Source organism: Amblyraja radiata, chromosome 2, assembly GCF_010909765.2.
Source record: "Amblyraja radiata isolate CabotCenter1 chromosome 2, sAmbRad1.1.pri, whole genome shotgun sequence".
Taxonomy (NCBI): domain Eukaryota; kingdom Metazoa; phylum Chordata; class Chondrichthyes; order Rajiformes; family Rajidae; genus Amblyraja; species Amblyraja radiata.
The window spans coordinates 73,789,374-73,816,861 of record NC_045957.1 but is presented as its reverse complement, the minus strand read 5'-3'; the positions used below and the strand labels follow the sequence as shown (position 1 = coordinate 73,816,861).

Here is a 27,488-nt window from a genome sequence, read left to right as displayed (position 1 = left end):
TCCGAGAAAATTAATTTAATATAATCTATTGCACAAACTGTACAAATGAAATCCATGTATTTGTATCACCACGGGCCGTTTAAGGGACAGGACTAGTTCCTATCCAATCAGAGGTAAAGAAAAGAGTCCGTCGCAACCTTTGCACCCTCGGAGCCACATATGTGCACACACACACACACAGGCGTGTAAAAGAGGAGAAAGAAGGAACAGGCCCGGTGTTTCACGTCCATCCTCAAGCAGGCGTTCAGAGTTATGAGCAGCAGCACTATCACAACCAGCGCTTGCCTCCGTTGTTATAAAGAGCTGCCCGTGTGGATAGTGGAGGACCATCACGATGTAAGCGTTGCTTCGAACTCGAACTCGAACCGAGGGAACTCTCGATATCACCGTATATATCTCTCGTTTTCCTTTCTCCCGACTCTCAGTGTAAAAAGGGGTCTCGACCCGAAACATCACCATATTCCTTCTCTCCAGAGATGCTGCCGGTCCCGCTGGTTTCCTCCAGGTTTTAGTGTCTGTCTCCGGAGAAATGAAACCCCATCGAACGTTGCAAGAGTATTGATGTTCTGTTTGGAACGTTCGAATTCCATTCAGAACGGTGACCCGGGTGAATGGAACGCACTGAAATTCTACCGCCTGAATATTCACATTATTCAGAGATTAGCGTTAGTTAATTTAGTTTATTGTCACGTGTACCAAGGTACAGTGAAAGACAATAGTCAGCGAAAGACAATAGATGATTACAATCGAGCCCTTCACAGTGTACATGGGCCCTTCACATGATAGGGAGTAGGTTTTTGTGCAAGATAAAGCCAGTAAAGAGTTGTGTTTGTATGGTAAAGTATCGAATTGTCTTTGGTGCAATTTTTGACCTTTTCTGGTAAATGCCAAACAAAAAACATTCCAGTCACTGATCTGAAAACTACAGATTTCTTCAGACCATTATTCTCCTTCTAGCATCAATAAGTTCAAGTCATAAGTGATAGTTAGCCATTTGGCCCATCAAGTCAACTCTGCCATTCAGCCATGGCTGATCTATCTCTCCTACCTAACCCCGATTCTTCTGCCTTCTCCCCATGACCTCTTACACCTGTACTAATCACGAATCTATCTAACTCTGTCTTAAAAGTATCAACTGACTGCCTCCACAACCTTCTGTAGCAGAGAATTCCACAGATTAAAGAAATCTGACTAAAAGAATGTCCTTTAACTCTGTGGCTATGACCTCTAGTCCTAAACTCTCCCAGTAGTGGAAACATCCTCTCCACATCCACTCTATCCAAGCCTTTCACTAATCTGTATTTTTCAATGAGATCCCCCCTCATTCTTCTAAACTCCAGCAAGTACAGGCCCTGTGCCCACAAATGCTCATCATAGGTTAACCTAATCTTTTGTGGGATCAGTCATGTGAGCCCCCTCTGGACCCACTCCAGAGCCAGCATATTTGGCACTTATCTTGCTGTTCGTGGGACCTTGCTATTTACAAATAAATATCAGGGGTCACTCTCAAGTTTGCACTATCACACTGAAGTAGAAAGGTAGCAGGTTCATTCCAGAAGTAATTCCAATGACTCGAGGACAAAATTCAAGGCTGATACTCATGCAGGAGTGCTGAATTTTCAAAAGTATTGTAAACTTTGAATGTAAACTTTCAAACAAGTTATTTCACCAATGTACTACTGGCCTTATTGGATATATAACATATCTGTTGACACTACTGCATGGAGGAGCAGAGGAGCTAATCCCAGCATCCTAGTTAATTCTTCAATTGACATTAAAAAATAATAATAATTTGCTGCCATGTTTCCTCTATTAAAATAGGCGATGAGGCATAAATATTTCACTGATCATAAAGTGTCTTGCATTGAGTTAGCCATGTTTCACCAAGGCTACATTTTTTATGTTTACCAAAACAGTTATTTGCATTGACAGAAATTCTAGCATCTGTCTGCTTAGTATTTAAATAATTCTAAACCTTGATAATTGATTCCTTTTGGAGATAAATGGAATTTGCATGGCAAATTTGTCATATAGCTTCATAATGTGAGTTAGCTCTTCGCAGTTAGTTTCAAGCATTATGCCAGAGGTTCTTGGAAAAAGCAACATTGCAGATATATGGAAAGAGCAGATGAAAGGGTTTCAGAGGAGTCATTGGCCCAAACAGATTTATTCTGAATTAATTTATTCTCTAATTTCATAGTTTAGTGATTATTTTTTTGAAAACAAATTATGAAGAATATTGTGTGATGCAGGGGCAGTGAGGCGGTAAGTCTTGTAAATATACATAACTAAAACCCTGATCTTGTTATTTTCCAGTTTGGTGGTCTTTCTATTTGCGCAAAAACGGTTTGCGATAGCGCTACGATATTTCGCCAGTTCATTCACCGTTCGCCTGCGCTGCGATTGCACCAAGTTTCATTCCGATCGGTTGAATGTCGTAAAAGTCAGCGAGGTTTAAAAATCTTAAAAAACGTGCGTGCGCAGATCGATCTCTTCCCCTGCCAGTCGGCGCCGCGCGGATTGGTCTCTTCCCCTGTCACTCCCCGGGACAGCCCGCCCCTTCCTGCGCCATCTCGTCTTTACTGGAGCTGCGGATGGCCGGTGGAGGTTTCCAACTGGACTTTCGGAGGGACCCGAAGCATACTAGCCCCAAGCAGCCCAGCCCAGGCACAAAAAGCCCAGCCCTAAGCAGCCCAGCCACAAAAAGCCCAGCCCCAAGCAGCCCACATACACCTCCCCCCCCCATCCCACACTCCCCCCCCCACCCCACACCACCCACTCCCCCCTCTCCTACACCTCCTCGTCCACACACACCCCTCCTTCCCACCCACCCCACAACCCACCTGCCACACACCCCACTTCCCTCCCCCCTACCCCTCCTCCTCTCCCACAGATGAAATGGAGGGGTTGGGAGTGCTCGGGGATGAGGGGAAATAAGCCACGCCTGCGCAGTTAGGGACTATGTGTGAGTGGTGGAATATTAGAAACATAGAAAATAGGTGCAGGAGGAGGCCATTCGGCCCTTCGAGCCAGCACTGCCATTCATTGTGATCATGGCTGATCGTCCCCAATCAATAACCCGTGCCTGCCTTCTCCCCATATCCCTTCATTCCACTAGCCCCTAGAGCTCTATCTAACTCTCTGTTAAATCCATCCAGTGATTTGGCCTCCACTGCCCTCTGGCAGGGAATTCCACAAATTCACAACTCTCTGGGTGAAAACGTTTTTCCTCACCTCAGTCTTAAATGGCCTCCTCTATTATAAGACCGTGGCCCCTGGTTCTGGACTCGCCGAACATTGGGAACATTTTTCTTGCATCTAGCTTGTCCAGTCCTTTTATAATTTTATATTGAGCTGGGGGAACGTGTTGCGTTGGGGAACGGGTGAGTGGTGGAATATTGCGTTGGGCAATGGGTTGCGTTGGGGGACCAGACCTCCTGTGTGACTGGGACCCAACGGGTCCCACTTAATCTCGTTTTGTATTAAAATTTTGTTTCAACATTTAGAACAAGAACATTTGTACTTTATTAATCAGTAATTATGATCTCATATACTTTTTTTTAACCTAAGAATGCATGTGAGTTCAGGGAATTTAAGAAAGGTATTTCAGTGTGATATGTATTTTGGGTAGAATATGATCTAATCTGCAGTGTGGCCATTCCTCAATTTAGATTAGAAACATAGAAAATAGGTGCAGGAGTAGGCCATTCAGATTTGTTTCTGAAAATGTTTTGTTAACTAAGATCTTGTCCATGGATATGGGGCTGAACAAAATGCATTCTGATGATTTTCGTTTCATGTGACCTTAGACACGGGTATAGGGACCTTTTCCTATCATAGTGAAATTTAGCTTTGGTAATCAAAAATATGTCCCATAGAGTCAATGGAGTTATAACAAACATATGTCAATTGGATGTTCATAAGTTGAGCAATTACTGTATTTGAATATTGTCTTCTCCCTTTGTGTTAATGTTTTGCAGGTGGTGCCATACATCTATCGAGCAATTGGTTCAAAGCATTTGCCAAGTGAAAACATTGCCCTGGTTCACTTAGATTCTCACCCAGATCTCCTCGTCCCACTTGACATGCTAGCTGACAGCGTGTTTGATAAAGAGTTGCTCTTTGGGTAATGCACGATTACTTTGCATTTAATGATTTAACTAACTTATGCAGTCTTAATTACTAAATAATTTCTTAATAGACAATTCTATTTGACTATGGAACAGCATCCCTCTTAGAATTTAGAATGCAATTTATTGTCATTCAAACCTAGGTTTGAACGAAATATCATTTCTACAGTTTTTTACATTACAAAACAATCCAAGACCCACACTTAACACAGTTTACATAAACATCCATCACAGTGAGTCTCCAACATCTCCTCACTGTGATGGAAGGCAAAGTCTTTATCTCTTCCCTTTGTTCCTTCTCCCGTGGTTCAGCAGTCCAACTGCAGTGTCGAGGCGAACTGGGGCTCCGAATTTAAAGCCCCCGGCGGTAAGTCCTGAGGCCGTTTAAGCCACGCCGGGTGATGTTAGGCCCCGGCTCCATGTCCTTAAACCCGCGATTCCAGCGGGAGAAGTCGCCGTTGCGGAGCTCGGAAAAGCGGTCTCCCTCCAGGGACTTGGAGCTCCCGATATTCCCGTCCACCGGGTCTGCGGCCGGTGCCTCCGAACTCCAAAAGTCGGGTCGCAGCCGCACGCCACCACAGCTTTTGCCGCTCCGAAGTTGGCCAGCTCCGCGATGTCAGTTCCGCAGGCTCTGCAACTGGAGCCCCCAGGTTAGTCCCGGCCGGAGGTCGCCACCGGCTCCACGATGTTAGGCCCAACAACATCCGAGACCCGACGGAATAGTCGGGTCCCCGCACAGGGAAGAGATTAAACGGTTTCCCCCACAGCCCCCCCCACCACCCCCCACATATACACAGCTAAAAAAATAAAAAATAATAACTCAAGACATACATTTAACAAGACAAAAATAAAAAAAGACAGACGACTGTAGTCGAGCTGCTGCCGTTAGGCGCCGCCACTAACATCCCATCAGAACTGCCTCCTCCAACTTTTTTAAGTCTAGACTTAAAACTTATTTCTACTCACAAGCGTTTCTTGAGGTCCTCTGAGGGAGCGCTGTATGTGTGTATTTATGTATGTATTGTTAGATCTATGTACCACTGTTTGTAGCATGTTAGTAGCTGCACTGATGTAAAGCACTTTGGTCAACGAGAGTTGTTTTTAAATGTGCTATAGAAATAAAATTGGCTTGACTTGACTTGACTATTTCTTAATATTTAGTGTTTGTGAATGTTGTTGTGGGTAGGTGAGCATGCTTGAGGCTCATTCAAATGATAATTCAGTTGTAGATTGAGGTGGAAGTATTGGAATGCATTTGCACATTTTGGATAAATTAGTTGTGCTTGAATAATTAAACAAGGCAACTTTTATTCTCTCATCTTTTTTCTGTAGGCTTGCACAGCTGGTGATTGCATGTTTCTTTTAACTGGGACTTGGAGAAAGTTTAATTTCTTCAAATCTAAAGTAATTCACATTCAAAATTGTGAAATAACACAGTTCAATGCTAAATTTGTTTCCTACATATCAATATAATAATCTTTATATTAATCCTTCAAGGCTACATCACGTGTTCTTTCTGGGTGGAGGGGGTCGGGGGGAAACCATGTAGATTACAAGGGAAAATCAGGAAAAATGCTAATGTAAGAAATGTAAAATAAAAAAAGAGAAAAACTCAGCTAGTCAGGTCACATCTGTGGGAAGAGAAACCAAATTAAGGTTTCAGATCGAAGACCTTTTGTCATCCCTGATATGAAGACCCTTTGACATACCTGATATGGTAAAGTCAGGTTGACCATGGGAATAAGCTGTAAACATGGTTATCTGGTCAATGAGCGAATTGTTAGAGAGTGAGAACGTTGGCAAACGATGGAGTTGCGAAATGTGGAAGTCATGCCCAGCAGGTAGGCATAGGGAGTAGAGTCAACGTCTAGTCCTTATGAGCTGAAAGTTGATATTATGCATAAAGCAATCAATATAACATGCTGCAGTGGGCTCATGCGTGTTGGAGCACATACCTCAATTATTTGGGATCTTATTCACTATTGACCTGTGAGTGTCAAAACAGAACTCAGAAAAGTTGGGTTGGCATAGTGGTGCTGCGGTAGAGTTGCTGTCTTACAACGCCAGAGACCAGGGTTTGATCCTGACTATGGATACTGTCTGTACGGAGTTCGTACATTCTCCCCGTGACTGTGTGGATTTTCCCCCAGGTGCTCTGGTTTCCTTCCACACTTCAAAGGCCTACAGGTTTGTTGGTTAATTGGCTTGGTAAATGAATAAATTGTCCCTAGTGGGTGTTAATGTGCGGCGATCGCTGGTCGGCGCAGACCCATTGGGCCGAAGCGCCTGTTCCCGTGCTGTATCTCTAAAAAAAACTTTTTTTTAAAAAGACATACAGGTTTATAGGTCAATTTGCTTCGGTAAAAATTGTAAATTGTCCCTAGTATGTAAGATAGTGTGCGGGGATAGTTGGTCGGCGCGGACTCAGTGGGCCAAAGAGCATGTTTCTCTGATGTACCTCGAAAACTAAAAGGGAGCTACACTCTGGGAATTAGCTTACCATGACTTATCTTGAATGATCACAGTGGGCAGGTTGATTCTGATCAACTGGGAAAGTGTGTCCATTAAGGCCTTTGACTTTGCTTCAAAGTATGTCAACAAGTATGAAGCACTTGGGAACTTGCTGAAGAACTATTGGTGTTTTAGAGGAACATAGGCTTGCTCTTGCAAAGCTAATGTCAGCTTTTTACTGATTGACAACATGGATGAGTAATGGAACTTCCTTTTCTCCCCACCCTTCTCTTCATCTAGAGGCCTGAGTATTGAGAATTGGATCATGCCTGTAGTTTATGCCGGCCATTTCTCGCATGTGTTTTGGCTTCATCCATCTTGGGCTGAACAGATCACTGATGGGAAACACAGCTTCATTGTCGGTAGAGATTCCTCAACTAAAACAATCAGGTATTCCAGTCATTACACTAAGAAATCATCCTATCTTGACTCGTGTCACAAGATGGAGAGTGTCACAATGATGAGTTCAGAGAATAGTTGGAAACTTGGTTGTTTTGTACTGGCAGATTGAGTACAATTGGGAAGTCTACTGACTAATTAACAATTATTATGAATTAATTTAACTGCATTTTCTCTTAGTACAGTCACTTTTGGTTCCCTCTGCCCGCTCTCCTGTGTTAAAGCAACTATATCATTGAAGCCATTATTTTAAGGAAATCTTTGCTTTCGTTTCTACAATGCAACCATGATGATGTACAAGTCATACCTCCTATAAATTCAGCAAATTATCAAAATTTAAAATATCTACTGAACCTTAAAACATACTGAAAAGGAACCATTTTTAAATGATTTGATTTAGCAGAAAAAACTTTGTGACATTGAACTCCATCTTATGAATACACGTGTCAGGTTATTTACACATTTTTTTAATGTTTTTTTAAACGTGGTTCTTACAGTAATTCTTTACCTGGTCAGGGTTACAAGTACAGAGAGCTACTTCCTGAGTGATGGTCTCTATGTCTCGGAGGAGTTGCTGGAGAACAAGAAGGCATTGAGTCTGCAGGTCATCAAAGTAGAAGCAAGAGAACCAGACAGATGTGCCTGTCTGGGAGAAACTGGAGAATCCATTGCCAAAAGAACAAAGCGGGATCAAGCAACTTTTAAAGACTTGTGTGATGCAAACTGTGGCACAAGCTCCAAAGTGAATGGTCAGAAGGGTGAATACAAACTTGGCAATCACTGTGTGGAGATGGGGCCAGCTGCCGCCAGGGAGGGTGCCATTTCGCAAACTGACCAGCTCTGCAATGCAACACCGACATCTGTGACTGAACAGCAGCAGCAGCAGGATGAAATCGTGAAGGATCTGCTTCATGTATTGGAAAAACAGAATGCCTATATCCTAGATATTGACTTGGATTTTTTTTCAGTTAAAAATCCCTTTAAAGAAATGTATACCAAGGTACATTGCATTTTTCTAGCTTTAATTAGGTATTCTTCAATGAAAAAGTTGCAAAACCTTAGCTTTAGGTTTATTTTGATATTGTCACAAGTACAGTGAAGAGCTTTGTTTTGCATGCTACCTAATCAAATCAGATAATATACATGAATACAATCAATCCAAATACAAAAGGTAGAGGAAATAGAAAGGTACAAAGTGCAGAACATAGTTCTCAGCATTATAGCGCAATAGTTCCAAAGGCAATGCGGTAAAGGAGAAACAGACAGTACCCTAGCTTATGGAAGAACCATTCAGTAGCCTGATAAGATAAGGGACTAAGGTGTTCCTGAGTCAGGTGCTGCGCACTTTCAAGCTTCTGTATCTTCTGCCCAATGGAAGGGGGGGGAAAGAAGGAATGACCGAAGTAGAAACAATATTTCATTATGATGGCTGCTTTTCCAAGGCAGCATGAAATGTAGATGGAGTCAACAGTGGGGTGTCTGGTCTGTGTGATAGACTGGGTCACATCCATAACGCTCTGCAAATTGTTTTGTTGTCCTGGGCAGAGCTGTTTCCAAACAATTGTTTACAGTGGTAGGCATTCACTGGTTTTAAACTAACTTGGCCATGAGTTCACCTCCAATATTGTGTGGGTTTAGTCACAGAGTGATACAGCGTGGAAACAGCCCCTTTGGCCCAACTTGCCCACACCAGCCAACATGTCCCAGCTACATGTCCCACCTGCCCGCATTTGGCCCATATACCTCCAAACCTGTCCTATCCATGTACTTGTTTAACTGTTTCTTAAACGTCGGGATAGTCCTTGTCTCAACTACCTCCTCTGGCAGGTTGTTTCATGACCCCGCCACCCTTGGCATGGAAAAAGTTATCCCTCAGATTCCTATTAACATAGAAAATAGGTGCAGGAGTAGGCCATTCGGCCCTTCGAGCCTGCACCGCCATTCAATATGATCATGGCTGATCATCCAACTCAGTATCCTGTACCTGCCTTCTCTCCATACCCCCTGGTCCCTTTAGCCACAAGGGCCACATCTAACTCCCTCTTAAATACAGCCAATGAACTGGCCTCAACTACCTTCTTTTCCCCTTCACCTTAAACCTATGTCCTCTGGTCCTGATTCCCCTATTCTGGGTAAGAAACTCTGTGCATATACCCAATCTATTCCTCTCAGGATTTTATACACTTCTAAGATCACCCCTCATCATCCTGCGCTCCAAGGAAAAGAGTCCCAGCCCACTCAACCTCTCCCTCCAGCGCAGACCCTCTAGTACTGGCAACATCCTTGTAAATCTTCTCTGTACCCATTCTAGCCTGACAGGAGGAGGACGAGGACCTGCATTGGGTCGTACACTGGAGGGTGTACTGCAGGTGGTAGGTGTTTGACAGAGTGGATGATAAGAGCTGTTTACCTTGGCAATGCAACAGGATAGGAGATCATGCAATTGGAATTCAACTTGAGAGGAATTGTTTCAACCTGAGAATTGTGCCCCTTTGGAATTCTTTATCCCATTGTTATGGATCTTCAGTTGAATAGTTTCAAGGCTGTGGTTGATTGGGAATCGAGGGATATGGAAATTGGGTGAGGAAAGTGGAGTCAATGTAAATGAGATCTTGTTGAATGGCTGAGCAAGCTGAAGTAGTTTTGTGGCCTAACCTGTACCTGCTTATTTTGTTTAAATGCATAGGAAGGAACTGCAGATGCTGGTTTAAACCAAAGATAGACACAAAATGCTGGTGTAACTCAGCGGGACAGGAAGCATCTCTAGAGGAAAAAGTATGGGTCTGAAGAAGTGTCTCGTCCCGAAACGTCACCCATTCCTTCCCTTCAGAGACGCTGCCTGTCCTGCTGAGTTACTGCAGCATTTCGTGTCTTCAAGTATTATATTAAGATCAGTACTGATTTTAAAAGGGAGCAAACAGAAATATTTCCAAATTTCCAGTAGCCCTTGCTCCTCCTCTTCTCAGCTCTCCCTCAGACCTCGGGCTCCTCCTCTTCCTTTCTCCTTTCTTCTCCCCCCCCCCCCACCCTACATCAGTCTGAAGAAGGTTTTCGGCCCGAAACGTTGCCTATTTCCTTCGCTCCATAGATGCTGCTGAACCCACTGAGTTTCTCCAGCATTTTTGTCTACCTTTGATTTTCCAGCATCTGCAGTTCCTTCTTAAACAGAAATATAGTCAACTAGTTAAGAAAACAGATATTCTTTGCTGGTTTGTTTGACTCTCCTGAACTCTCCCAGTGTGCCATTCCATCTTCACACTTCCAGCACTGTATTTTGACTCTGAAATATCCGCATTACTCATATTTATCCCTCAATAAATATCTCTGTGACCGATTTCCTGGTCATTATCATAATGCTGGGATCATACTGAACACAATATAAAGTTTTGTTAACAAAATGACAATTACAAAAAGCCCTGTAGACTCAATTAGCAATGTATAAACAACCTTTTCTTTAAGTTGCTAAAGTTTTGAGGTATAATATTCCTGGAACTATTCGTATGAACATATAGGATGGTAAATTGTTTTCATGGGACTAAGGAGACTTAGAAATTGATATTTTATTTGATATCTGTTAATGACACGAGTTAGAAACATGGAAAATAGGTGCAGGAGTAGGCCATTCGGCCCTTCGAGCCATTCATATAACCATATAACAGTTACAGCACGGAAACAGGCCATCTCGGCCCTTCTAGTCCATGCTGAACACTTACTCTCACCTAGTCCCATCTACCTGCACTCAGACCATAACCCATCCATATACCTATCCAATTTTTTTTTTAATGATAAAATCGAACCTGCCTCTACCATTTCCACTGGAAGCTCAAACTTTCTCTGAAACTTAGGTGTTGAAACCCAGGCAACATTCTAGTAAATCTCCTCTGTACTCTCTCTATTTTGTTGACATCTTTCCTATAATTTGTACCAGAATTGTACACCATATTCCAGAATTGGCCTCACCAATGCCCAGTACAATTTTAACATTGCATCCCAACTTCTATACTCAATGCTCTGATTTATAAAGGTCAGCACACCAAAAGCTTTCTTTACCACCCTATCTACATGAGATTCCACCTTCAATGAACTATGCACAGTTATTCCTAGATCCCTCTGTTCTACTGCATTCCTCAATTCGCTACCATTTACCATGTACGTCCTATTTTGATTTGTCATGATCATGGTCATGGCTGATCAATATGATCATGGCTGATCATCCAAAATCAGTATCCCGTTCCTGCTTTTTTTCCCCATATCCCTTGATTCCGTTAGCCCTTGGAGCTAAATCTAACTATCTTTATGTTTAGTGTGCTGGGTGTTCAGGGCAAGCTTGGACTATAATGACCATTAAGCTATTTCGAGCTTTAATGACCAGTAAGCTATTTCCAAGCTAATTATCTATTTTCTGAAATGTTCGGAGGTTGTATGCATTAACTTTTCCACTGCCCATCACATCTGCCCTGTTGCATCCCACATGGCCAGTGGAATGGAACTAATGTATGGCACAGATGGGAAACATTCAAATGACACCCCCTCCACACTGGAAGTGTGGTCACCCCAATTTCACCTATTGAGCTGCTGTGTCCAGATATTAAATAAAATATCAACACTTGCATGCATGCACATTGAGTAGCCAAGCTCCAAAAGGTTATGAATTATTCACTGAAGCATTCTAGGATGAGCTTAATGTCTGCAAAATAAAGTTGCTCTCCCAACTCTCTCATTGTAGAAAAGCATCTACTCCTGGGACAATAAAAAATACGATGAATCCCTAGAAAACATACTCCACTTTCCATTTCTCGTGACCCATGGCCTAAAGTGAAAAAAAACCTTCGAGATTAAATTGACCGCTGCTTTCAGCAAGTCAGCACAGTTGCAACGTCTAAATAAAGTAATTTTGTAGGGAAAGACCTCTAACTTTGAAAAATGCTAATTGTCAATGCAGCTGCAGTGACTGTAACATTTTTAATCTTCTTGTACCATTTTTGAATCATGGTTTACCCACAGAGAGCACCGTGAACATGAGAGAGATAGCACCAATACTCGCTCCATAAAATCATCAATCTACAGGTGAACCAATATTAGTGTCCTCTCCCAGGTACCATGCTCAGCATTGAGGCTCCAATGGGACTTGGCTGAATCCTTTGGACACATTACATCATTTCAAATGACCATCAACAGAGGAATGTGTTGAGCAAGAAATGGAATTAATGTATGATGAACGGAATAGATCGGGTACATGCACAGAGCCTCTTGCCTACAGTAGGGAAATCAAGAACTAGAGGACTTGGGTTTAAGGTGAAGGGGGAAAGATATAATAGGAACCTGAGGGGTATCTTTTCCACACAAAGGGTAGTGGGTGTATGGAACAAGTGGCCAGAGGAGGTAGTTGAGGCTGGTACTATTGCAATGTTTAAGAAACATTTAGATAGGTACATGGATAGGACTGGTTGGAGGGATATGGACCAAGCGCAGGCAGGTGCGACATTTTGGTTGGTGTAGGCAAGTTGGGTCAAAGGGCCTGCTTCCACACTGTATAAACCTATGACGATGATTAGTGTGATAGGGTGCTTGATGATCCCCCCCCCCCCCCCCCCCCCCAATTGCAGGGCACCATGATGTTTGGGATACTGCAATGTTATGTAAATGAAAGTAGTCATGTTTAATATTTTGTTGCATATCCTTTGCATGCAATGACTGCTTGAAGTCTGCGATTCATGGATATCACCAGTGGCTGGGTGTCCTTTCTGCTGATGCTCTGCCAGGCCTGTATTTCAGCCATCTTTTGCTTATGCTTGGTTTGGGGGCTAGTCCCCTTCAGTTTTCTCTTCAGCATTTTAAAGGCATGCTCAATTGGGTTCAGATCGGGTGATTGACTTGGCCACTCGAGAATTGACCATTTTTTAGCTTTGAAAAACTCCTTTATTGCTTTAGCAGTATGTTTGGGTTCATTGTCTTGCTGTAGAATGAACCGCCAGCCAATGAGTTTTGTGGCATTTGTCTGAACCTGAGCAGATAGGATGTGTCTATACACTTCAGAATTCAAAATGCTACTGCCATCAGCAGTTGTATCATCAATGAAGATAAGTGAGCCGGTACCTTCAGCAGCCATACATGCCCAGGCCATAACACCCACACCACCGTGTTTCACAGATGATGTGGCATGCTTTGGAACTTGGGCAGTTCATTCTCTCCTACATACTTTGCTCTTGTCACTCTGATGCAAGTTAATCTTCGTCTCATCTGTCCACAACCTTTTTCCAGAACTATGGTTGCTCTTTTAAGTACTTCTTGGCAAACTGTAACCTGCCCATCCTATTTTTGCGGCTAACCAGTGGTTTGCATCTTGCAGTGTAACCTCTGTATTTCTGTTCATGGGGTCTTCTACGGACAGTGGTCATTGACCAATCCACACCTGACTCCTGAAGAGTGTTTCTGATCTGTCAGACAGGTGTTTGGGGATTTTTCTTTATTATAGAGAGAATTCTTCTGTCATTAGCTGTGGAGGTCTTCCTTGGCCTTCCTTGGCCTTCCTTGGCATTTGCGATTACTAAGCTCACCAGTGCTCTCTTTCTTCTTAATGATGTTCCAAACAGTTGATTTTGGTAAGCCTAAGGTTTGGTGGGCCTAAGGTTTGGCTGATGTCTCTAACAGTTTTATTCTTGTTTCTCAATCTCATAATGGCTTCTTTGACTTTCATTGCCACTGAGAGCTCTCTTCTACCTGCATTAAGGAGGCAATTAAACACACCTGAGCAATTACACACATCCGTGAAACCATGTGTCCCAAACATTATGGTGCCCTGAAATGGGGGGACTGTATAAACACAGCTGTAATTTCTACATGGTGAAACCAAAATGTATAAAAATGGACTTTAATAAAATCTGACAATGTGCACTTTAACCACATGTGCTTTTTTCTATTACTAATCGCAAATTGTGGAGTACAGAGGCAAATAAATAAATGATGGTTCTTTGTCCCAAACATTATGGAGGGTACTGTATATCCATGTCTGCATGTGATTCCATAATCTTGTTTTTTTCAACAGGAGGAATATGAAATTCTCAAGCAGTTATACAGTTTTACTAAACCTGACTGTGAAGAGACAAGTGAGGTATGTGGCAATGAAATTTAGATCCTGTCTGTTTTTACGTGTTTTCACAGGAAGTGGGCATTGCTAGTTAGGAAAGCATGTGCTTCCATTTCCAGTTGCCCTTGATCTGTGTGGTGGTGATGGGCCATTTCAGAAGGTACTTCAGAGTTAACAAATTGTTGTGCCTCGATCGGTAATAACGACAGATTTCTTTCCCTCAACAATCCGTGGTCATTGTTACGAATGCTACTTTTTTAATTACTTGAATTCACATTCCCAGATGCCTTGGTGGGATTTGAACTTCCAATCATTGTTCCAAAATGTAGAATGCCCAGTCTGATATTTTTGTGACAAAAGTCAGCGTGAGACTTATGTTATTGAATGAGAAGTGGAATTCATATTTGTAACCACTTCAAATTTCCAATTAACTGCTTGACATCTACTTTCTTAAATTGAAGTATATTTAAAAAAGAATGGCGATTTATCCTTGAAATTGACACATGAGGTGGATCACTATAGAGCCATACAGTGTAGAAACAGGCCCTTCAACATGTCCTATCTACACTAGTCCAACTTGCCTGCAGTTCGCCCATATCCCTCCGAATCTGTCTTATCCATGTCCCTGTCTAATTGCTTCTTAAACGTTACAATAGTCCCTGCCGCAACTACCTCCTCCAGCAGCTCGTTCCATACACCCACCACCCGCTTGGTGAAAAAGTTACCCCTCAGATTCCTATAAAACCTTTCCCCCTTCACCTTCAACCTTTGCCCTCTGGTTCTTGATTCCCTCACTCTGGGCCACAAACTCTGTGTCTAACCGATCTGCTCCTTTCATGATTGTATACACCTCTATAAGATTACCCCTCATCCTCCTGCACTCCAAGGAATAGAGTTCCAGCCTGCTCAACCTCTCCCTATAGCTCAGACTGTCGAGTCCTGGCAGCATCCTCATAAATTTTCTCTGTACCCAGAACTGAACATAATACTCTAATGTGGCCTCACCCATGTCTCTTATAACTGCAGCATCATCTCCCAATTTCTATATTCCATACTCTGACTGACGAAGGCCAATGTGCCAAAATACTTTTTGACCACCCCATTGACCCGTGACTCCACCTTCAAGGAACTATGTTATGTACCTGCACTCCTAGATCCCTCTACTGTACAACACTTCCCAGTGCCCTACCATTCACCATTTAGGGCCTGCCCATGTTAGACTTTCCACTACCTTGTGCTTTTAGCCTGTGTGCTCATATGCATGCCAAGAGTTTAAAAAGATGCTGTGTATGAATCAATTTAAATCCAAACCTACCGTTTATTCAGTTGTTTTCTAATGGAATGTGAAAATGCATTAATAGTCTAACCCTGGAATTGAAGTGTTATTTAATTAGCTGATCCCAAATCAATTATATACATGTTTTATTATTATGTGTAGATCGGGAGGTATTAAAGAGATAGTTTGGACTGAAGGAACCTTGTACTTAACTTCACTGATGTGTAAGCACCCTTGACACAAAGTGTGGTGATAAAGACGGGCCTTGACATTGAGGCAGCATTTGATCAAGTATGATTTGCTTCACAAAATGCACAGCACCAGCTCATCAAGTTGCCCTTGGATTGGGGGCTCTGTGGAGAATGCTGGTGGTGTATTATTGAAGGGGTTGAAAGCAAGATTGTGATCCACTTCAATGATACTTGTCTGCGGTGTCAAACAGCCAGTTGTAAGTTGAGCCCCTAACAGATCACAACAAGGTGTGATATTGGTTTTAAGATCAAAAACAGTTTGAGAGATCTCAAAATAAAACGAGACACAAGAGATTTCTGCATTTACATTTGAGAAGAACCTAATGCAAAATAACGCCATCACCTACTTAAATTAACCCATTATGTCATGCCACCATTTTTTCTTGAAAGACAAACTTAAGCAAGTGAAAAATGATGACGTGGTGATGACCATTGCACCCAAATGGAAATGTAACATTTTGCAATAGGTTGTAGTTATGGGACACAGTTTGTCCTATAGCTTCATCTGCTCCCAGTAGCTGGTATAGGACTCGTCCAAGCTAAGCCCTTCCAGTGTAAAAAGTGTACTTTGTTTAGTGTCATAATCCAGTATTCACAGTAAATGCATCTGCTTCAGTTAAAAAATAATCATGTTATCAATCCCACTTTGATTTTTGACGCTGGTGTTGTACAAAATTATAACCATTTATTAACATCTCAATTGTCTTAACTTGGGGCCAACACTTAGATATAATGATGAGGAAGACATGGCAGCATTTCTACTTACTCAGAAGTTTAAGAGGATTGGGAATACTCCAACAAACATTTACAGATGCACTGTAGAAAGTATTCTGACCGGTTGCTTCATAGCCTGGTACAACAATTCCAATGCACAGGCACACAAGAGTGGTGGGTGCATCCCATTCCACCACTCTCTGATCTGGGTGTTATCTAAGTCAATGTGAGTTTAGTTTGAGTTCAGTTTTTTTGTCACGTGTACCGAGGTACAGTGACAAACTTTTGTTACGTGCTAACCAGTCAGCAGAAAGACGTGCCTGTGATGTTGCTTCAAGCAAGACTTTCATTGTACCTATACCGCACCATACTTAAGCATTTGACAAACGGTCATCTTGACTTGTAATCAATAAAAACAAGGCATGCTGCATTGAGGAAGCTAGACTAATGATTGTAAGTGTTTGTCACCATTCCTTTTGAAACAACGCGTCATGAAAACTACACCGGAATTTGTTTATCATGATTTAACTATTTGCTTTCAGATAATAATAATAATAATACATTTTATTTATGGGCGCCTTTCAAGAGTCTCAAGGACACCTTACAAAAATTGAGCCTGTATAGGAAAAACATGTAAGGGGAATAAAATAAATAGTAGAGACATGACTAGTACACAAAGTAAAGACAGAATTCAATACAAAACACAGCATGAGGCAATTAATGCACAGATGAAAAGGGACGGGGACGTGGGGCTAAGGATAGGCAGAGGTGAAGAGATGGGTCTTGAGGCGGGACTGGAAGATGGGGAGGGACACGGAATTGCGGATCAGTTGGGGGAGGGAGTTCCAGAGCCTGGGAGCTGCCCTGGAGAAGGCTCTGTCCCCAAAACTGCGGAGGTTGGACTTGTGGATGGAGAGGAGACCGGCTGATGTGGATCTGAGGGACCGTGAGGGTTGGTAGGGGGAGAGGAGGTCAATGAGATATGTGGGGGCCAGATGGTGGAGGGCTTTGTAGGTGAGGACCAGGATTTTGTAGGTGATCCGGTGGGAGACGGGAAGCCAGTGAAGTTTTTTGAGGACTGGAGTGATGTGATGCCAGGATTTGGTGTGGGTGATGAGTCGGGCGGCTGCGTTCTGGACCAGTTGGAGTCGGTTGATGTAGGTGGAGCTGATGCCAAGGAGAAGTGAGTTGCAATAGTCCAGTCGGGAGGAGATGAAGGCATGGATGAGTCTTTCAGCAGCAGGCGGTGTGAGAGAGGGTCTGAGTTTGGCGATGTTGCGGAGATGAAAGAAGGAGGTTTTAATGACATGGCGGATGTGAGGCTCAAGGGAGAGGGTGGAATCAAAGATCACGCCAAGGTTGCGGGCCTGGGGAGATGGGGAGACAGTGGTGCCGTCGATGGTGAGAGTGGGGTTATTGATTTTGCTAAGTGTGGCTTTGGAGCCTATGAGGAGAAATTCTGTCTTATCGCTGTTGAGTTTGAGGAAATTATGTTGCATCCAGGTTTTTATTGCTGACAAACAGGAGTTGATATGGGAGAGGGGGGGGTTGTGGGGGGATTTGGTGCCAAGGTAAATCTGGGTGTCATCAGCGTAACAGTGGAAGTCCAGATTGAAGTGGCGGAGTATCTGACCAAGGGGGAGGATGTAGATGATGAAGAGGAGGGGGCCGAGTACGGAGCCTTGGGGAACGCCTTGAGTGACTGCGGCTGTAGCAGAGGTGTGGTTGTGGAGAGAGATGAAGTGGGATCTGTTGGAAAGGTAGGAACGGAGCCAGCTGAGTGCAGAGCCTTCAATGCCGAGGTCCTTGAGTCTGGTGAGCAGGATGTTATGGTTCACTGTATCGAAGGCTGCGCTCAGGTCGAGGAGGATGAGGATGTTGAGGGAACCAGTGTCAGCAGAGGTGAGGAGGTCGTTGAGGACTTTGAGGAGAGCAGTTTCTGTGCTATGGAGGGGGCGAAAGCCAGATTGGAGGGGTTCAAGTAGGTTATACGCAAGGAGGTGGGAATGAAGTTGTGACGCAACGATACGCTCCAGGGTTTTTGAAAGGAAGGGGAGGTTTGAGATTGGGCGGTAGTTAATGAGAGAGGAGGGATCAAGACCAGGTTTCTTTAAGATTGGTGTAACGGCAGCAGTTTTGAAAGCGGAGGGGACAATTCCTTGGGACAATGAGGAGTTGAAGAGATTAGTGAGGTAGGGGCAGAGTACGGGGAGGCAGGACTTCAACAGGGGAGTGGGGAGAGGGTCGAGGGAGCAGGTGGTGGGTTTGGAAGAGCTGATGAGTTTGGAGATTTCAATAGGGGTGACCAGGTCAAACTGGGAGAGGAAGCAGTGTGGAGGAGGGGTAAGGAGGTCAGTGGAGATGTTGAAAGGAGGGGCCGTGGTAGGTGGTGGAGTAGATGCTGAGGAGTCGGGTACAGGGGATAAAGATTGATAGGTGGTGCTGATTTTATCAGCGAAAAAGTGGAGGAATGAGTTGCAGAGATCCGGAGTAGAGGTAGGGAGAGTGTTGGCTCGAGGCTTGAGGAGGTTGCCCACTGTGGAGAAGAGGGTTCTGTGGTTTAGGCAGGGATCGGTGAATATGGAGGAGAGGTAGGCAGATTTTGCAGCAATGAGGGCATCTTTGTAGTCAGTGAGGTGGAGTTTGTAAGCTTCAAGGTGGACTGTGAGAGATGATTTTTTATTAGTCGTTCGAGTTGGCGACCAGTCTGTTTCAGTTTACGAAGTGCAGGTGTGTACCAGGGTGAGGATGTGTTGAAAGTTACGGTTCTTGTTTTGAGGGGGGCCAGAGTGTTGAGGGAGGTAGACAAGGTGGAGTTGAGATGGTTTGTGAGATCATCAGGTGAGATGGGGGTTGAGTCCAGTGGGAGAGTGGTGGAGAGCAGGTCAGAGAGATGGTGGGAATCAATGGATTTTAGATTCCGGAAGGTGATTTCTCGGAGGAAGCGGGGGCGAGGTGTCGGAGAAGGGATGGTGAACCGTATAAGCTTATGATCAGAGAGGGGGAAGAGGCAAGGATGGAGGTCGAGTACCGGTTGATTTATGGAGCAGACCAGATCAAGGATGTGACCTTTGTCATGGGTGGGAAAGGTGACGTGCTGAGAGATAGAGAAGTTGTCCAGTAAAAAGGCGAATTCAGATGCGAGCTTGCAGGTGGGGGAGTCCATGTGAATATTTAAGTCACCAAGTAGCAGCAGACGTGAGGAGAGGGATGAGGCAAGTGTGAGGAGTTCAGTGAAGTCAGATAGGAAGGAGGGGTTTGGTTTAGGTGGCCGGTAAATGAGGATGACTGTCATGGAGGAAAGGGCTTTGAAGGCGAGGAATTCAAATGATGCTACTGGGGGGAAGGTGAGTTCAGTGATACGAAAATTCTGGTTAAAAATAACAGCGAGGCCACCTCCATGGCGGGAGGGGCGGGGTTTGGAAATGTAATTAAATCCAGGTGGGGATGTTTGATTGAGGGAGAAGAAGACATTGGGTTGTTGCCAGGTCTCAGTGAGCAGAAGGAAATCCAGAGTGTTGTCAATGATTAGTTCATGGAGGGCAAGGGCTTTGTTGTTGAGCGACCTGGTGTTGAGGAGGGCAAAGTTGGCATTGTGAGAGGGTGGAGGGATGGGGGCAGGCTGGAGAAATCTGAGGTTGTCCCGGTTGACAGTGCGTGCGGTCAGCTGGGGTGGGGGGTGACGCGGTTGAGGGGGGGCAGAGCGTGGTAATGAGCAGAGGGATGGAATGGAACGTCCGTGGTTGAAGCAAACACGCCTGCGCCGAGAGCCTCTGTGGATGTAACGGGGTCGACGCAGAAGTCCAAGCTGTTTAACGACCTGGATGCAGGATGGGATGTGGTCAGATCTTTCTATGCAAAGTACCAGTCTGTCAGATTTTCAGGTGTGTTTGTTCAGCAGTGAAGAATGAGATGATTTGAGGTCAGCAATTGTACTTTGAAATAATACCATGCTTTATCATGCCCAGGAGGACATAATCAATTGCACGGAAGCTCGGACAAGGCAATTGGAAGATTTGGAAGCTGCATTTGCAGATTTGTGTGATGATGACAGTGAAGAGAACGTAAAGAAGTGGGCGGCAGTCCCTGGGTAAATGAAATAAATGCTAATCAGTGCCATAAACCATGGTTGTTTCTCTAAAAATGAGTTTAATCACATTTTGACCTATTGCTTGCTGCTCTTCAATTGTCTTCCATGAATCCTTTCACCTTCTGCTTCCTGGGATTTGTGGTGTTGCCCCCCCTGCCCAATCCCATATCCAAATATGTGTACGGAGGAACTGCAGATGCTAGTTTATACCAAAGATGGACACTAAGTGCAGGAGTAATTCAGCGGGTCAGGCAGCATCTCTGGAGAGAAAGGACGGTGACGGTTCGGAATGCGGAACGGAATTGGTTCGAGTCTGAAGAAGTATTCCGAATCAAAACATCACCCACCCTTTTTCTCCAGAGATTCTACCTCACCCACTGAATTACTCCAGCAATTTGTATCTATCCCAAGTCTAGAAAAGCAGCCTTTCTCATGGTGAACCCAAGAACCAGGGGATAATTGTGTACTGATTAAGAAGACACAACGAAGGCCACAGAAGGACACAAAGTGCAGGAGTAACTCAGCCAGCCAGGCAGCATCTCTGGGAACATGGATAGATGATGTTTCGGGTCGGAACCCTTCTTCAGATTGATTAAGTCTTCCCTTCTCATAAGAACGGAACCTAGAATTACACAGGAACACTCTGAGTTAGGTTGTGAGGTCAAATTTCACTCTTATGCTGACCGGTTGCATGTGGCTTGGTTCGGCAATTTGAGCGCCCTGGAAAGGAAAAGACTACAAAAAGTAGTAAACACTGCCCAGTCCATCATCGGCTCTGACCTTCATTCCATCGAGGGGATTTATCGCAGTCGCTGCCTCAAAAAGGCTGGCAGTATCATCAAAGACCCACACCATCCTGGCCACACACTCATCTCCCTGCTACCTTCAGGTAGAAGGTACAGGAGCCTGAAGACTGCAACAACCAGGTTCAGGAATAGCTACTTCCCCACAGCCATCGGGCTATTAAACCTGGCTCGGACAAAACTCTGATTATTAATAACCCATTTTCTGTTATTTGCACTTGATATCAGTTTATTTATTCATGTGTGTATATATTTATATCATGGTATATGGACACACTTATCTGTTTTGTAGTAAATGCCTACTATGTTCTGTGTGCTGAAGCAAAGCAAGAATTTCATTGTCCTATACAGGGACACATGACAATAAACTCACTTGAACTTACTTAAGTACAAACAAATAGGGTGACATTTGGGTACAATACAAGTGTGCACTGCTTTGACCAAGGTGTTACCATTCAGCTGGGGGTAAAACCATGAATGTAAGAGACACATGGCACAACGGGGGAGATTAATTACTACATCTTCTCCAGCAATCATTACACTTCAGAAATACCTTATTGGCTATCAAGTGCTTTAGCACATCCAGAAAGCGAATTTAAAGATCTGACTTTATCTTGCACTAAAGTATATAATGGGTGTCAGGAGTAATGGGGAGAAAGCAGGTGAACGGGGTTAAGAGGGATAGATAGATCAGCCATTATTGATTGGTGGAGTAGACTTGATGGGCCGAATGGCCTGATTCTGCTCCTGTAACTTATGAAATTATGAAAGACGCCACTTACAAAGGAAGGTTTTCCCCTTGGGAAATGGCCCATTGGATGCAACTGATTTGTGCAGAAGTTTGTGTTTCTGATATCTGTCCTTGTTCCATCCACTCAGCCACATTTGCTGCATTTGTAACCACCTTATTTTCTCTCTGGATATTTAGTCCCAAATTTTAGAATCTCCTCCAAATGGAAACATTCTCTCTATGTCTACACTGCCCAAATAATTCATGATTTTTTTGTCGAGTCATCACAAAATCATTGTCAAAATTCTGGAATTTGGTTATGCCTTTCATAGAAACATAGGAGGTTGCAGACCCTTAACAGACAATGGAGTAGTTTTGAAGTGTGTTCTTTGGAATGGATGCTTAATATAGAACCACTGTCAAACAGTGCACAGTACAACTTTGTATTTTCTTTTATTTAATAATTCTAATTTTGCCAAGGGTGTCTCAATTTAAAAATGTGCCACAACATAAAAGATACGACACTTGTGCATTCATCGTTAAGGGTGGAAAAAACTTGTTAAGTTGGGGAATCATAAAGATATACAGCACTGAAATGGGCCTGTCAGCCCAACTTCCCATGCCGACCAAGATGCCCCATCTAAGCTAGTCCCATTTGTCTTAATTTGGTCCATATACCGCTAAGCCTTTCCTCTCCACTTTTAATGAATAAGGGATCCTGAGCGAAAAGCAGAAGCACAGTGCACATAAACTGGGAAATTAGATTAAAAATAAAATTCCGCTTTGGCCCGAACTGTAGACTAATGCCAAATCTGGACATCACACTTTGGAAATGATATGAAGACTTTGGAGAAAAAAAAGTAAAGAAAAAATAAATTTCGATTACATTTTGGAACTACATTGTAAATGAAATTGAAATCTTTTTTAGGGAAGAAAACATTTTTTACATGAATTCAGTTTCTAAAGGTAAAAATCTAAGAAAATAGTGTGTCATTCCCTTTCCAATTTGTGTGAACTGCACATTTTGTGCATGCTTCTCAGGATATTGTATTATTTTGATTTATTTTTTCCAAAAATCATCCTTGCATGTTTCAGTCATTATCTCATTGGAATTTGGGATTTATTTGTAGAATGAAAAAACTTGGTGACCTTGTGCTTAGCCTAAAGGACAGGATGGGAACACCTGACTATGAAATGGTATGTACTGTTGTGTCCATCTGCAATCCCACCCCATTAACTGGGTAATTTTGCTTTGGTTAATTAAATTAAACCCAGAATAAATGCTGGGAACACTGGATGTTATTTAGAAACAAAATCATATGGTTCGCAAGCATCCTCAGAGGTAGGAAATCTGCTGTCTTTGGCCTAGCCAGGTCCTGCCTACCTTCATACCACATCAAAATATAATACACTAAATTGTGCTCTAAATGGCTTAGCAAGCCTTTCAGTTAAGCAATTGGGCATAGACAATGAATTCTGGCTCTCATTATTTCCAGTTAATGATTTTTTTTTTAATGCTTGTTTTAAGACCAGTTAACCCAGATATCATTTGCATTAATTATTCCCTTGAGGGCAAAGGTCTTGGGTAGAGTGATCATCCATTTTGTCTGAATCAGCAGTCATGAAACTTCTTTACACAATTATTCACTCTACTTTTTTAGTTTAGACATACAGCATGGAAACAGGCCCTTTGGCCCCCTGAGTCCACGCCGACCAGCGATCCCCGTACACTAACACTGTCCTACACACTACAAACCTGTACGTCTTTGAATTGTGGGAGAAAACCAGAGCTCTCGGGATAACTCACGAGGTGAAAATACAAATTACAAACACAGGTAGTGAGGATCATGCCCGGGACTCTGGTGCTGTACAACAGCAACTCTACTGCTGCGCCGAGTTGATTGATTTCTATCTATTGAATAGAAGGAAACTATTCAACCTCCCGTCCCTGTGCTAGATCTTTATGGAATTGGCATTAATCTCACAGCGCTGTTCTTTCAACATAGTTCTGTAAATACTGTATATTCTTGCATTCTCTTTTAAAAGTAATTGAATCTTCCTCCATTGGCCTTTCAGCCAGTGCATTCCTTATCACAACATCTGGTGTAAAGTAAAATGATTCCTCTGATGTGGTTCTTTTGCTGACTCCCTTCAGTTGTGCCATTGGTTGTTGGCATTTCAAAGTGAGGGGCAAAAGTGAAATGCAAGGGACTGCAGCTGCTGTAATCTTAAACGATAAACAAACTACTGTGGAGGGTCAGGCATCATTAATACAGCAACTTCCCTGAATGGTTCCTGGGAGCGAGATGTTATGTTTATAGATCAACTGCTAATTGAAACTCATGCCTGTTGCAGGTAGTTGAAGCTGCCTCATTGCTTCAACTAGTGTTGACATGTTGATTGCTTCTTGGTTTCAGGTTCACCAAGCTGGCCTGACTTGTGATTATTCCGAGCTGCCGCACCACATCAGCACGGAGGAAGAGATTGATAGCCACATGTCATCTGTGAAACGGCTGTTGAAAGCTCTACCCAAGCCGACTCTCATAACAATAGCACGGTATGAAAGTTATTTCAATGCAGAGCTGCAAAGGGTTTTGAAACAATGGGCATTATCCAATGATTTTGGCTCTTTAATGTACTTTTACTTTAGAGATACGGCGTGGAAACGGACCCTTCGGCCCAGCACGTCCGCATCGACCAGAGATCCCCGTACACCAGCACTACACACAATAGGGACAATTTACTATTTTACCAAAGCCAATTAACCTACAAACCTGCACGTTTTTGGATTGTGGGAGGAAACCGGAGCAACCGGAGAAAACCCCCACGGTCACAGCAATTCTACCTCCACCCCACCATGCCACTTCTTACAATCCAACAGTATGAGCATTGAATTTTCCAAATTCAGGTAACCCACACTCACAGTGTCCCTTTTGATTCACCCCCAGCCCTCATCTGGTTCCATCTGGCTATCCACCACACTATGCCAGCTAACTCTCGTATCCCCTCCCCCAAATGGTTCCATCATCCCTCCTTTATCTTGTTCCATTTCTTTCCCTCCTTACTTCTCAGATTCCAGACCTACAACCTTTTTTACACAGAACGTGGTGAGCATATGAATTGAACTGCCAGAGTAGCGGCACGGTGGCACAGTGGTAGAGTTACTGCCTTACAGCGCCTGAAGCACCGAAGACCTTGTCCGATCCCGATGATGGGTGCTGCCTGTATGGAGTTTGTACTTTCTCCCCGTGACCTGCGTGGGTTTTCTCTGGGATCTTCGGTTTCCTCCCACACTCCAAAAACGTACAGGTATGTAGGTTAATTGGCTTGGTGGATGTGTAAATTGTCCCCAGTGTGTGAAGGATAGTGTTAATGTGCGGGGATCGCTGGGCGGTGCGGACTCGGTGGGCCGAAGGGCCTGTTTCCGCGCTGTATCTCCAAAGCCTAATCTTAAAGGAAGCTGTAGAGAGGCAGGTACAATTATTTTTTGGATTCAATTTTCTTGCATTAATGCTTAAAAGATATTTTCGGCAGGTGCATGAATAGAAAAGGTTGAGAGGGATAGCTGAGAGAGACATATTGCATGGCATTGACAAATTGGGCCGAAGGGCCTGCTTCCGTACTGCATAACTCTAAGACCCACTTATCACTTTGAAACCCTCCTGACACCCCCACCCCACCTGGCTCCAACTGTCCATCTCTTCCCTCATCAGCTGCTTCCACCTATTACTTGCCAGCCCCTGACTCACTATTCCTACTCGCCTCTTTAAACTGCTCCCTCCCCTCCACAGTATCACCCTGAGATGCTGCCTGACCCACTGAGTTCCTCCACCAGTTTGTTTAGTCCCTTTTGTTGCTCTGGACCTCGGCTTCTGCAGCTTCTTGTGTCAACAAGGCAAAAATCTGTTAGGCAAGATCTGTTTAATTTAGTTGTGAGATACAGCGCGGAAACAGGGCCATCGGCCTATCGAGTCTGTGCCAACCTGCGGTTCCACGCACTCTAACACTATCACTATCCTACACACACTATCGACAATTTACATTTTTACACCAAGTCAATTAGCCAATTAGTCTTTGGAATGTTGGAGGAAACCACATTCCGCTTCCCGGAGAAAACCCACGCAGGTCACAGGGAGAACATACAAACTCCGTATAGACAGCACCCGTGATCAGGATCGAACCCGGGTCTCTGACACTGTAAGGCAGCAACTCTACCTCTGTGCCACCGTAACGCCTCTTTTCTCTGCCGTCAGTGTTTCTAGCAGTCCCCTTTTTAAAAAAAAAAAAAAAATCTGTGTTAATTCAAATGTTTCAGATGATATTTACCCCAAGTGCAAATTAGAGGTGATAATTTATAGTAAGGTCAATGAGTCAATTCCCTCACAGCCTGTCTTCAATACATTTGCAAATGCTTGTTTCAAGAGTGACCTAACACATGCATTGCTGCTGTTTCAGGTCCAGCTTGGATGAATACTGTCCATCGGAGCAGGTGGACTCCATACAAGAGAGGATGTTGAAGGAGTTGAGCTCTATCTATGGCTCTTTAGATGTCCACCTGGAGTATTGACTGTGACTCTGTCCAGAATGAACAGAGCCAGATTCCTGTTAAGCTGATGGAGCAGAATAGTATTTAAGGAATAAATTCTAATTTAACAACCATTACTGATGTGATGCTTTTCTAGTTCTTTCTTTTTTCCAACTATGGAATTAATAAGGAAATCCACCTGACAGATGGTTTTAGATGTGTAGGAAGGAACTGCAGATGCTGATTTACATCGAAGATAGACTCAAAATGCTGGTCTCAGAGGAGCAGCAGCCAGACCAGCGAGTGAGTGGATTGGCTGAAGGAAGTCTTTCTCCTAGGTGAGTAAACTTCGGGTGCTTTAAAAAGAGCACCAAGAGGCAGCCCGAGGCAATTAACTTGAAGGTCGCAGTGGAGCAGCAGCCAGACCAGCGAGTGAGTGAATTGGCTGAGACATCCTAATTAGTTGTGTGGATAGTTGACTTAATTAGATAGAATTAAGTTCAGGTGGAGCGGAGTGGCCTTGTTGAGTCTTCGGCAAGGAGGCTATGTTTAATCGGTTGAGTGTTTAATTTAATTCAAATATTTAAACATTGCAATGAGCCCGTCGGGTTGGAGTCTCGGCTCGTCGGCAGAGTCGGCGGTCATTCATTCAGCGCCGCCGCGGGGCTCCCGTGTGGAAGGGAGAGAGGGACTAGGAGTTGGCGGTTGGCATAAACTGGTTTGTGACTGGATCAAATGGCAACTCAAGTAGGATTAGAGGATGACGAAGGTCAAGATGATAGGGCTTTTGGTGACTGGACGTCAGTGTCTAGTCGGAGAGTAGGGAGGAATCAAGGAGAAGGAGGAATCAGGCAAAACGAGCTCGGCCAAAACAGCAAAAGGAGTTTTGAAGGGAACAGTTCAGAAGAAGAGGATAGGAGAACGGTTCGGAAAAAGGTTGAAAGGAAGGAGGTTAAAATAATACTGAAATTT

At 43.7% G+C, this 27,488-nt stretch overlaps 1 protein-coding gene across 1 annotated transcript; it reads left to right on the top strand.

Annotated features, from left to right (window-relative positions):
• The first annotated feature begins 156 nt into the window (after positions 1–156).
• On the top strand, positions 157–26,651 carry c2h5orf22 (chromosome 2 C5orf22 homolog). Its single transcript, XM_033049022.1, has 9 exons — positions 157–336; positions 3,981–4,126; positions 6,882–7,031; positions 7,557–8,040; positions 14,086–14,151; positions 20,337–20,458; positions 23,122–23,188; positions 24,409–24,548; positions 26,447–26,651. The coding sequence occupies exons 1-9, from the start codon at positions 253–255 to the stop codon at positions 26,556–26,558; spliced, it is 1,371 nt and encodes a 456-aa protein (XP_032904913.1). The 5' UTR covers positions 157–252; the 3' UTR covers positions 26,559–26,651.
• The last annotated feature ends 837 nt before the right edge of the window (positions 26,652–27,488 follow it).

Bases quoted from the DNA above. Each gene is read 5' to 3' on its own strand.
- c2h5orf22 (XM_033049022.1), top strand. From the start codon at position 253: ATGAGCAGCAGCACTATCACAACCAGCGCTTGCCTCCGTTGTTATAAA. The intron at 337-3,980 runs GTAAGCGTTGCT...AATGTTTTGCAG, and splicing joins TAGTGGAGGACCATCACGAT to GTGGTGCCATACATCTATCG. The intron at 14,152-20,336 runs GTATGTGGCAAT...TATCATGCCCAG, and splicing joins ACTGTGAAGAGACAAGTGAG to GAGGACATAATCAATTGCAC.